This window comes from Microtus oregoni, unplaced genomic scaffold, assembly GCF_018167655.1.
Source record: "Microtus oregoni isolate MIOR12 unplaced genomic scaffold, Mior012 000001F_ref0000356, whole genome shotgun sequence".
NCBI lineage: Eukaryota > Metazoa > Chordata > Mammalia > Rodentia > Cricetidae > Microtus > Microtus oregoni.
The window spans coordinates 64,533,089-64,545,766 of record NW_024543060.1 but is presented as its reverse complement, the minus strand read 5'-3'; the positions used below and the strand labels follow the sequence as shown (position 1 = coordinate 64,545,766).

The window sequence follows — 12,678 nt, the reverse complement described above, 5'->3', positions numbered from 1 at the left end:
ATGCAACTTGAAAGATTTCACACAGCAAAAGAAAAAGAATTAAAAACACACATAAGTTAAAAAATAAAGAAGTACATGCCCCTCCCCACAGTCTCTTTCTTCATCCGAGGGCTGGGTTGGCCCCTCCTTGAAACCCAGACTTTTTCCTTCTACTCCTCTCTCTAACGGGATCGTTCACAGGGCCTGAGTCTTCAGTTCCACCGGCTCCCCGGTACCCTCGGGCTGTCCATTGGAGTCACTGGGTTTGGCTCCTTTCAGGATAGACAGTCTCTCAGAAACACTCTTGAGCCGGGGGAAGAGGAGAAAGTCATAGAGGAGGCTGCCCAGGCCCCCTCCGATGATCGGGCCCACCCAGTAGACCTGGAGGAAGAAAGAAGGTATGCTCAGGTTTTGGGGGCTCTTGGGAAAACCAGACTTCCTGCTAGTGTCCCACACACTTGGGCGTCGTCCAAGTGGAAGCTCCCAACCATCTGTAACTCCAGTCCCCAGGGAGCTGAATACTCCTTTTGGCCTCTGCGGGGGGGAGGGGGGGCACAAGGCAGGCATGGAACACACAGACATACAGGCAGAATACTTATATACATTAAAAAAATTAAAAAAATTAAAAAAAAAATAAAATATAGCTTGGCGTGGTGGTGCTCACCCTTAGCTAAGAAGCAAAGGCTTCTGGGTCTCTGGGAGTTCAAAGCCAGACTAATCTACAAAGCCAGTTTCAAGCCAGTTTACAAAGCAGTCAAGGTTACCTAGTGAGATCTACTCACAAACTACAACAAAATAAAAATATAAATAATACTATTTTTAGAACTATCAAGACTCTACTGTGCCTCAAAACCTGTTTTTTCTTCTCAATCATTAACCATTTCCGGGGCTGGAGAGATGGCTCAGTGGTTAAGAGCCATCTTAACCTGCTCTTCCAAAGGTCCTGAGTTCAATTCCCGGCAACCACCTGTAATGAGGTCTGGTGCCCTCTTCTGGCCTGCAGGCATACACACAGATAGACTATTGTATGCATAATAAATAATAAATAAATATTAAAAAAATCATTAACCATTTCCTTTCTTTTTTTTTTTCCTGCTTTTCTAAAAGACTGAGTTTCTCTATATAACATCCCTGGCTGTCCTCGAACTTGTTTTGTAAACCAGGCTGGCCTCAAACTCACAGAAATCCCCTGCCTCTGCCTCCCGAGTGCTGGGATTAAAGGCATGCGCCACCACCGCCCGGCTCGGCAGATTCTTTTGAGCTGTTTCCATGTTTATCTTGCATATGCCCAAAGCAACAAAAGCATTACACTATTTATTGAAGATTACTCCATGCCAGAATTTGTGCTAGCTGCTTCACAGATAACTGTCAATTCATTCGTTTTATGTAATTCTCTGTGGCTGATAAACAGAGGCAAAGAATGAGTTATTCGTCAGAATCACATACGAGACCAGTGCAGTCGAACTGAGGTGCTACTGGGCCTGTGGGCATACATTCTGGTTTCTGGAACCCGGAGTTTTTGTCTTAGATGTAGCTGGCAATCCAATAGCCTTTAGTTCTTGAATCCGGCAGATACCCAGTTAAAAAGCCCCACCGACCAGAGAAGACCAGTACGGCGAGAGCCTCCTGTCTGTCTGTTTCAGAAAGGGGGTCTTGCTCTGCCGACCTTGCTAGCCCCAACTTCCTGGGCCCAAGTACTCCTGCTTCAGCCTCCCGAGTGCTGGAACTACAGGCATGCATCACCACACCCAGCTTAGAGTGTTTCTTTTTGAAACGATAATGCAATGCGCACATGCAAGCGTGCCAAGGTCCCTGACAGCCTCCTTAGCTGCGTGCTGGCAGAGCAGCCAACACATCCTGACGGAATACAGCCTGCAGTCCGGCCCACCAAAAGTGTTCTATGCTCTTACCCTGAACTCTTACTTACCCAGTGGTTGCTGAAGTTCCGGGTGAGGATGGCAGGAGCAAAGGAGCGGGCAGGATTCATCCCTGTGCCAGTGTAATACATCTGCAAGAGACACAGCTGGAGCTAAGACAGCATCCCAGCTTCCCAGTTTCTCTCCCTACAGCCCACATGTAACTCTCCACAGTAGGTAGTGGCACTGGAATTCCATCTGGGGACAGACTTATGGACCCGGAACAGCCCGGTTCTACCCATGGTGCGTGCATTTCCACCCTGGAGTCAAGAAAGATTCGACATAGTAGTTAAAGGAAATTGATCCCTTGTGCGAACTGATAATGAAAAGGTGGAGAATACTCGTGATTAAAGGCAGAGTGGGGAAAAGAGAACCCTTACGGGTTGCTAACGCTTCGGGGACCCTAGAATCTTGAGTAAGACGTTTTCTACCTCTTTTGCTTACCCCAAAGAGGTGCCCCAGGGTGAGGGAGAAGCCAACAGCCAAGGCCACAGAGCCCATGCGGCCATTCCGCCTCTCGTCGTACGTAGCAAAGATGCAGAGCACGAACTGGAGCGTCAGGAAGATCTCCACGGTGGTGGCCTGGCCCACACTTACCCCAGCATGCAGCTGACCAAGGGGAGAAAGGAGGCAACTGTTAGCCCTGCCCTGCTATGGCCACCTCACAGTCCACTCACAGTCCCCACCTACAGCTCAGCTCCTGGGACAGGAAGGCTATTAGATTTTCCTAACAGTGCTGCTTTGTTGCTGTGTGGAAATGACTGACTTACATGGCAGGGACACTGAGGCACTCTAAATCTCCTTCAGAACCTGGACGGAGAGCTGGGGATGCAGCTCACTTGGCATGACTTGCCCAGCAGGCCTGAGGCCCTGGGTTCCGTTCCTAGTACCACATAAAATGGATGTATTTGGGCGTGCCTGTAATCTTAGCACTTTGGAGAGTAGAGGCAGGAGGACTAATTTTGGCTATATAGGAAGGCCAGGACTAGCTCTCTCCCCTCTCACAGCAACAACAAAAGAACCTAATAAGTTGGAATGAAAGCTAAAATATGAACTCAGCTTTTTTTTGGGGGGGGGGGGGGCAGAGGTTCGAGACAGAGTTTCTCTGCAGCTTTGGAGCCTGTTCTAGAACTCATTCTGTAGACCAGGCTGGCCTCAAACTCACAGAGATCCGCCTGACTGCCTCCCAAGTGCTGGGATTAAGGGCAGCTGCCACCACCGCCCAGTTTGAACTCAAGTTTCTTGGCCTCTATACTTCCCTTTCCCCTCCTAAGCATTCATTGCTCCTACACACACACACACACACACACACACACACACACACACGTCTATGTACACACATAAGCAAACATGTAAGGGCAACGATCCAGACACCGTGATCCTGCCCCACTCCCACCCCTTACCGTGTTGAGTGCTAGGTTTCCTCGGACAGCTGGTGGGGTGACGCTGTACAGCACAGCTGCTCCAGCCACAGCTCCCAGAAGCTGAGCTGCCACATAGCCGAAGGCACGGAGCAAGGACATCTGGGAGCCCACAAGGAAGGCAAACGTGACCGCAGGATTGACATGGGCTCCGCTGATGTGACCCACAGTCTGCACCAATGTAGCCAGGGCCAGGCCAAAGGCCAAAGCCACTTGCAGGACATGTATGGGTCCAGGGGCCCAACGCAGGGAGGCTCCCAGCCCAAAGAAGGCATAGAAGAGGGTGGCAAAGAACTCAGCAAATATAGCCCTCCAAAAGGAGGCAGACCGAAGTTCCCACATGGCAATGGGGGTGGGCACAGTGCCTGGGTCCCTAATAACCCCCTGGACTTGCCTGGGTAGACAGTCCCCTTTATAGAGGACTCTTAATCCCTGGGAGGGGCAGGTTGGGGTAACTAGCTCTGCCTCTTAACCCCTTCCTGGCTGTGGATGTCTGAAACATCTGATGGAGCAGCTGGATTTGCCTTTCTGTCCTCATCTGGAGCATGAGCCAGGGAGTCAGGGAACCAGGAGCCAGGAGTATGGGGTTCTCAGATGGAGAACTGGAACCGTCTGTCTGTGTGAAAGTTGGGGTTCACAGTCCTGATTGACATCTGGCTTAGAACATCCCTCAAATTTCTTGGAAGGTAGTCAGGTTGAGTTCACTTCACGGGATATGGACTGGCTAGCTCCTGGGGGGGTCTCAGGCTCCTCTGACTTTGTCAGGGTTAAGGGTGGGGGTAGGGATAAGGAGTGGGGTACAGCAGGGAAATTGAATAACTGAAGAGAATTCTTTAGTTCCCTAGGATTAGAGGGCCTTCTCCCATTGGCTGGTTGGAACAGGAATCTGTGGACCCTGCAGCTCTGGAACAGAATAGTTCTGCTGTGTCTGGCTTTCTCAGAGCCCCGGGTTCCCTACCCCCAGTCCATGCCAGCACCTCCCTTTCCAAACCCTCAGCCGCCCTTTTAAAGCAGAGAGGAAGAGTATAAGCTGAGAGTGGAGTTGGGGATTCGAGAGGGGGAAAGAGGTCAGCTGTGTTTCTGAGGAAACTGCAATATCCAGTTTGAGGTTGGATGGGGAAAAGGCTGGTGTCTGTGGAAGGGCTCTAAGTACCGAGCAGCAGGAGGTGCTGAAGTCACAGGCGCTCGGAGGGACCGACCGATGGAGGAGAAACAACATTCTCCGATTCTCTAATGTTCCAGGAGCCTCTCAAGTCTCCTGACTTGAGGTCCTTTGTTCCATCTCGCCCAGTGACACCCCTAGATCCTGGGCACCTCTGTCAACCCCTGAAAGACAGGGTTTGTGCTGCTTCTAGAAAACGTCCTCAGACAGGAGCAAGTGTAAACATGTCGGGGATAAGAGAAGAGAGACCTTAGTCACATGCCGGGGTGGGAGTGGGCGAGGACACAAAGCAACAGAAATAGTTTCAATGCTAGAGTGTAAAGACAGACCCTTTGATATACAATGCAGCACCATGTGCAAAAAATGAACAGATACATATTTTCTGACCCAAGGATTGCACTTATCTATCCAAAAGAAACTCTTCTATACACACACCAGCAGATATGTCCAAGAACAGCTGTTCACGGTCACAAAACAGCAAAAGCAACCGGCACAATTGGTGAGCCCCCCTTCTCCACCTCTGGTCATCTCCTATGTGTGAGGACTTGTCTCTCCAGCGTGGTTTCTCACCTTTCGGCCTCACCAAGTCCTGGTACCAGGCAACCACCACAGCTCAGCTCTCTAGGGCTCAGAGCCCTTGATCCCTATTCTTTGCATGACAACACACAAGACAGCCTGTGCCTACTAATCCAATTCTCTCTGAATTCCTGGGACGCTAGCAATTGCAAACCCAGGATGAGGAAGAGGAGGATTGAGTGGGCTCAACCAGTGAGGTAGAGAAAGAAGATGCAAAGGCCTGAATATGCTGGTGTCCCAGGGATCCAGGGAGGATCAGATTGAGTGGGCACAAGCTGTTCAGTATGTCGTCATGCAAGAACAGGGACTGTTGGACTCTAGCGTCCAAACACCGAGAAGGAGTCACCCCCAGAGACCTCCTCTACCTCATCCTTGGGAGCTGTGTCATATACCTCCTCGCTCCTATCGGGGTGTCCTTTTGGAGACCCACTGACCGTCACTCCTTTCCAATCAAGTCTGAACCTCAGTATTTCTTGAACCAGACAGTCGGGTAACCCAGGAAGAATTCTCTACTATTTTTTTTTTTTTTTTTGAGATAGGGTTTCTCTGTAGCTTTGGAGCCTGTCCTAGAACTAGCTCTTGTAGACCAGGCTGGCCTCTAACTCACAGAGATCCATCTGCCTCTGCCTCCTGAGTGTTGGGAGTTCGAGGCCAGCCTGGTCTATAAGAGCTAGTTCCAGGACAACTAGGGCTCTTACACAGAGAGACCCTGTCTTGAAAAACTAAAAAAAAAAAAAAAAAAAAACCTGAACCCCAAGTCCTTTCCTTCCTCACGACATTCCTCGTTGATTTAAATGCCAGTGTCTTTCAAACACAGCTGGAGGGGCCCGGGAGGTGACTTGTCCCCAAGCCTGATTTGATTCCTGAGTTTGATCTCTTAGCCCACATAGTGGAAGGAGAGAATGGATTCTCTCAGGTTGTTCACTAACCTCCACACTCGTACCCTGGCCACACACACAATAAGTAATAAATAAACTTAATTAAACAAAACTCTAACTGGAGATGAGTTCACAAAAGTGATTTAAATTTTACATATATTGACAGATAATTCGCATTTTAGTTGATTTCTACTAGTTTAGCTTTTTTTTATTTATTTTTGAGACAGGACCCCACTGAATAGTCCAGAATGGCCTTGAACTTACAATCCTCCTACCTCAGGCTCTGAATAGCTGGAAGTTTTAGATGCATTTCACTACGCCCAGACTTAAAGCAAAACAAAACAAAAAACTGAATGCAAGCTGTGCTTCTCTTGAGAAGTGAATCTGACCTTGCCTAAGTACTTGCTTGGTGCGGGCAGGAACTCATACCCCTGCTGCTGATCCAGCCATCAGGGAACCCCTCTGCCAGGTCCATGTGCTTCCCCATCACTGCTGGAAGCTGCAGGGAGCATGACGAATGCCCGCTGGAACATGTACAAAAGCTCCATGCTCAGAGCCTGGTCTCCTGTGGGCTTCCTGCTCACCCGTGAGACAAGGGGTGGGAGGACCCAACATTCCCCTCACTGCCCATGCTATGGCTTGAGTAAGAATTGTATTCTCCAGTGGTCACTGTGTTAGTTAAGGGACTTGCTTCCCAGGGTGGTGCCACGGGGAGGTGGTGGGGCTCTGAGGAAGTTGTCCTTGTCTGAGGTCTTTAGGTCAAGGAGGAGGGCCCTTAAATGGGGCTTCCCCACACTGGTTCCTTCTTCCTTCTCCTCTCTTGCTGTGCCTCCTGGCTTCTGATGTCACACACACACACACACACACACACACACACACACTCTGCCTCACACTTTCACTGACAGATGCCTGCACTCCCCGGAGGCCCTAATCCACAGAGTCACCTGGGCTCAGGCCGGAACTGTTAGAAACACCAGCAAAAAGTAAAACTTTTCTCTTCACATGACAACTGTCTTGACATTGTTTCTTAGAGTGGAGCTCCCACTGGGGCATGTAGCCTCAAGGATTGCCTCCATCAAGATCTTCTGGTCCTTCATGATGAATCAATGTGTGGAGGCGCTTACCTCCAAGCCTGGTGACCTGGGTTTGATCCGTGCAGTCCATCTGGTGGAGAAAGGGAACTGACTCCAGCAAGTTGTCCTCTGATCTCCAGTGCTATGGTTTGTACCTTCCCCGTTATTTATTTGTTCGTTCGTTCGTTCATTCATTCATTCATTCATTTATCCACTTATTTATTTTTTGAGACAGGGCTTTTCTGTATAACAGACCTACCTGTCCTGGAACTCACTCTGTAGACCGGGCTGGCCTCGAACTCCCAGAGATCCGCCTGCCTCTGCCTCCTGAGAGCTGGGATTAAAGGCGTGCGCTACCACTGCCCAGTACCCATTATTCCTTTTAAATAATATAAAAAAATAAATAAATGAAAATTAAACTGAACAAACAAAGTGTCCACCATCTCTGCAGGTCTTCTCTGCCAGAAAAGGGGTAAAGCAAGACAAAGCTTGCTGTGCGGCCGCATCCGCCTTTCTCTCCACATCCTCCGCATCCTTGCTCACTCTTTCCCCAAAGAACCTCAGCACATGGAAGGAGAGTATTACTCCCAGTTGATTGGTTCTGGAGCTCTAACCCAGCGCTTCCTGCATGCTTGGTTAACACTCCACCATCCTAAGCTCCTTGACTTAAATAAGCTATTTAACTTTTATTTTATGTGCTTTGGGGTGAAGGTGTCAGATCTCCTGGAACTGGAGTTACAGACAGTTGTGAGCTGCCATGTGGGTGCTGGGAACTGAACCCAGATCTTCTGGAAGAGCAGCTAATTTCTTAACCACTGAGCCATCTCTCCAGCCCTGAGTTTTTGTTTTCAATAGAAACTATAGAAGAAGAGAAAGGATTTGTAAGATAATAAAATTAGGTATTTTCAAAATAATTATGTCTTTTTAATAAATTGTATTTATTATCATTATTGGGTGTGTGTGTACAGGTAAGGTTGTGTGTGTGGAGGTCAGAGGTCAACTTTGTGGCATTGTTTCTCTTCGTCCATCCTTACATGAATTCCGTGAACTAAACTCAGGCTGTCAAGCTTGCACGTGTCTTTACCCACTGAGTCATAGGTCAGTTCTGTTTCTTACTTATTTGATTTTTTTTTTTTGAGACATGATGTCTATGTGGCCAAAACTAGGCTTGAATTCTTAAGTGTCCTCCTGCCTCCTAGGAACAGACACCACTGCATTTAGTCGTCTGTGCTTGTTTGAAAGATTTGTTTTTACTATTTTTAATTGTGCAGGTGTGAGCGCAGTTGCCCTGGGAAGCCAGAGGCCTCATGTCTCCTGGAATTAGAGTCTCAGGCAGTTGTGAGCTTCCTGACATGGTGCTGGGAACCGAACCCGGGTCCTCTGGCAGAGTGGCAAATGCTCTTAACCACGGAACCCTATCTCCAGTCACTGTCTGTTTGAAGCAACGTCTTTCATGTAGGTCAGACTTTACCTGAAACTTGCTGTATAACTGAAGCTGACCTCAATCTCATAATCCTCCTGCCTCTGCCTCCCAAGTGTGTGCACTAGCATGTTCTCTCTGTGTAGCCCTGGCTGTCCTGAAACTCTCTACATACACCAGGCTGGCACTGAACTCAAGAGATCCACCTGCCCGTCCCTAGATGCTGGGTTAAAGGTGTGTGCCACTGTGCCCAGCTTTTCTCAGTACTATTAATGCCTTGGGGTGGTAACCATCTTGCAGTTTTATGTGTTCATACTTGCCTGAGTTATCTCTTGGTGACTATAAAACCTGGATATCTCTGGCCAGCCATCCCTCTCCTCAGCCCACAGAGGGAGCGCTGCAGAAGCACTGTCTACACTAACAGGGAGAGGGTAGCTCTGTACAGCTCAAGGGCTCTTCAGGCAGAGCTATTTGTCTTCATTCCTTCATAGTTGGGGCTGTGCAGTTGCCATAACAACCCCCAAGGTGGTCCATGATTGATGTATCACCTTCCTGTAGCCACTCTCTAGCCAAGTTGTCTTTAGTATCTAAAAAGTAACCAGGTTTGAGTTCCATAAAATATTGAAAATATTGACCTTGTTGATCTTGTGGCAGATGAGGGAGGAGTATGGGAATCAAATGAAACACACCATATCTATATCTATACCTTTTTTTTTTTTGTTTTGTTTTTTGAGACAGGGTTTCTCTGTGGTTTTGGAGCCTGTCCTGGAACTAGCTCTGTAGACCAGGCTGGTCTTGAACCCACAGAGATCCGCCTGCCTCTGCCTCCCAAGTGCTGGGATTAAAGGCGTGCCTATATCTATATCTATATAATCTCAGGCTGGCATCAAATTTACCATGCAGCCGAGGGCAATTTTAAACTTGTGGTTTTCTTACCTCTACCTCCTGTGTGCTGGGAATGTCTTTCAGGTGTGTACTTCCCAGTCCAGTTTATGCAGTGCTGGGGATTGAACCCAGGGCTTGGTGCATGATAGGCAAACATGTATGTTGCTACTACGTATGTTCAGTTAGCTACCTTAAATCAAAATGCAAATTGATTGGTTTGTGAATTAATCATACACTGACATAATTTGTATTTATCATGTGTCGAACATCTTCTCTAGCGATTTCAGTGTTCATGAATAGAGAGCCGTGGCCCTCGGCGACAGGTGACCATTCATTTGCTTTCATCACGCAGACTCTCTGTCCCAGCTCCACATTCAGAATGCCATGTCAGCTTGTAACGCAGCTCCATTGTGCGGTCAGTTTCAGTAGGACAAAGGCCCCAACATAACACAAGCCAGTCCAGCAGCCCCTTTGGCTAGCTCCTGAGGCCACCTCCCTTCTCTCGATTTCTCTGGTTATGCTTTGCTGACTGCTCACTCCTGGCATAGTCTAGAACAATCGCTCCCAGTTCATCATCCCTCTCCCATCTAGAGTCAAGGGCTCCAGTTAGCACCTGGGTCAGATCAGAACCCTATGTATTTTGAAATCCAACTCATAATTCAAGATACAGAGTAACCAAGGGGTTTCTACCCTTCTGTTCTCCTTCCGAGTGAGTCACTGGCCAGACCTACAGGTCAGGTTCCACTCTGAGCATTTTATGTGTGTTCCTATGCATGTCCCTTCACATATTGCTGTTCCCTAGGGCTGCATCTTTGTTGTTTTTCTACTTCCTCTCCTTGGATGCTTTCATCTGTAAACATCCCTCTCTTGAAATGTATACGTATATGGGAGCGGGAGATGGGATAACCAAAACTGAGTGTGTGGGGAAAACCCTTATGGAAACCCACTACTTTGTAAACTAGCTAAAGAAAATGAGGACTGGAGACATGGCTCAGAGGTTAAGAGCACTGGGTTCTCTTCCAAAGGTCCTGAGTTCAATTCCCAGAAACCACATGGTGGCTCAGAACCATCTGTAATGAGATCTGATGCCCTCTTCTGATCTCCAGGCATGCATGCAGACAGGACACTGTATACATAACAAATAAATAAATCATAAAAAATAATAAAATAAAAGTCAGGCAGTGGTGGCACACACCTTTAATCCTAGCACTCAGGAAGCAGAGGCAGGAGGATCTCTGGGTTCAAAGCCAGCGAATTCCAGGGCAGCCAGGGCTACACAGAGAAACCCTGTCTCAAAACAAACAAAAGTAAAATAAAATGAATAAATGGAGAGGGTATTGAACATAGACACCATGCGTGGGTGGACAGTGCTTTCCCAGAAGGCATGAGTTATCACATGAAAATCTTGTGCATGCAAGAGTCCAGCTCCCAACAACTCCACCCTAAGCCCCAGCACCCCTGCTAAGACCCTAAAACTACAGAAGAAAAAAGAGAAGCTGTCACAGGTGAATGGAACCACTCCTGTGTTCCCCATAGAGCCTGAAGGCAAAAAACATTACCAGAAGGCTCTTCCCACAAAGGAGGTCTTGAGAAAGACCCCCCAGTCTTCCCTGCCACAAAAAAGGGCAAGGCTGTCGCTGGTTAACAGGAGCCCCAGCCTGTTCCAGAGTGGGGTCAAGAAAAGGAAAGTGGCCCGGAAGAAGGTGCAGACACCTTGAGTGTGGTGTGGTCTGTTTTCCCCTGTCTTGAGCAGCCCAAGAGACTTCTATTTTTCACCAGTATTTTAATAAATATTGCCATGGTATATGAAAAAAAAAAAGAAAATCTTGTGCATGGCCTCCCATGATGCAATTGATCAACGAGGCCCCAGAGGTCCCCAAAGAACCCAATCTATTGTCATTGCTTTAGCTGCCTACCGGACTAACTGGTAAGACTGTATTGCTGAACACTTCAGTGGAAGGACACAGAGAAACCTAGCGGAACTGACCTAAAAACTTCCCCCTACTGGCTAGATGTCACAGAGCCCGAGATGCTATGCCAGAGACAAGCCATCGATCGTGCTATCTGTTGGTGAGCCCTGCATGCTGCAATACAGACCTGCCAGGCCCTCTGGTGCCACAGTGGCGTGAATGCATGGGGCAACCAACTACTTTGGGATTGGATTTGAGGCCTGCTTCATAGGAGCAAAGGCATGCCTAGTACTGCAAACCAGGGCAAAAGCCCATGACTGCAGGTTGGAGAGATGGCTCGGAGGTTAAGAGCACTGGCTGCTCTTTCAGAGGTCCTGAGTTCAATTCCCAGCAACCATATGGTGGCTCACAACCATCTGTAATGAGATCTGATGCCAAGGCATACAGGCAGACAGAACACTGTATACATAATAAATATATACTCTATAATAAAAAAAAAAAGCCCACTCCTGGGGAAGTAAAAAACCTGGGAGGGAAACTTCTATTGTTGTCTTAAAAAAAGGACATGCCAAGGGTACAGTATCCACTCCCACTCAAGGTCCAGGACCCTCACGTCAGAGGAGGCAGAGAACAAGAGCTAGAGGGCAGGGAGGGGAGCTGCGCCATCTTCTGGACAGGATGTAGTCTTTGAATTCACACACTCCCTGCGGCTGTGGTTACCTACACAGGACCAGGCCAACAAGGTCAGTTAGCGGTTCAACAGGCAGCAGTAAGGGGACTCAGTGGGTCATAAACGAGGAGGAAGCGGAGGAGGGAGAGATGAAACAGGGAGGACGGCAGGTTGAGAGTGCTTGGGAGGAACAGGAGGGCAGTCTGGGGTGCACAGTATCCTCCCATCTTCTCAGCTCCACACTCTGGCGATACCGTGTTCCTGATGGTTCCTGACGTACTCCATTCTGTTTATAACCCGGTGCTTTGGCTTAAGCTCCCACCCACCGAAAATGCCTTGCCCTCTTTGTCAGGCAAAATTCTATATTTTACCCATTAGGATGCTCGTAAATATTAAGAAGTGATTGTTTGATGCACCCGGCAGTGGTGGCATATGCCTTTAATTCCAGCACTTGGGAGGCAGAGGCAGATAGAACTCTGAGTTCGAGGCCAGCCTGGTCTACAGAGCTAGTTCCAGCAGCCAGGGCAACACAGAAAGACCCTGTCTTGAAAAAAAAAACAACAAAACTAAACCAAAATAACAAAAACAATAAGGCAGATAAATCATCTGAATTATGAAGGTAAGTTTATTTGATGGGAAAAATAAAATAAGAAATGACAGGTAAAGCTAATCCCTGAATGAGCATAAAATAACGGGGGTATATTAGGCCTGGCAGTACAAACCTAATAATCCCAGCTACTCCGGAGGCTGCGCCAGGAGGACCCAGAGTTCAAATACTGCCTAGGCTG

At 48.2% G+C, this 12,678-nt stretch overlaps 1 protein-coding gene across 1 annotated transcript; it reads right to left on the bottom strand.

Annotated features, from left to right (window-relative positions):
* Positions 1–174: 174 nt before the first annotated feature.
* LOC121463112 (major intrinsic protein of lens fiber) lies at positions 175–3,658 on the bottom strand. Its single transcript, XM_041675198.1, has 4 exons — positions 3,299–3,658; positions 2,340–2,504; positions 1,907–1,987; positions 175–360 (listed from the first exon to the last, which is right to left on the bottom strand). The coding sequence occupies exons 1-4, from the start codon at positions 3,656–3,658 to the stop codon at positions 175–177; spliced, it is 792 nt and encodes a 263-aa protein (XP_041531132.1).
* Positions 3,659–12,678: the final 9,020 nt, after the last annotated feature.

Bases quoted from the DNA above. Each gene is read 5' to 3' on its own strand.
- LOC121463112 (XM_041675198.1), bottom strand. From the start codon at position 3,658: ATGTGGGAACTTCGGTCTGCCTCCTTTTGGAGGGCTATATTTGCTGAG. The intron at 2,505-3,298 runs GTAAGGGGTGGG...CCCCTTGGTCAG, and splicing joins GAAACCTAGCACTCAACACG to CTGCATGCTGGGGTAAGTGT. The intron at 361-1,906 runs GTAAGTAAGAGT...TTCTTCCTCCAG, and splicing joins GGAACTTCAGCAACCACTGG to GTCTACTGGGTGGGCCCGAT.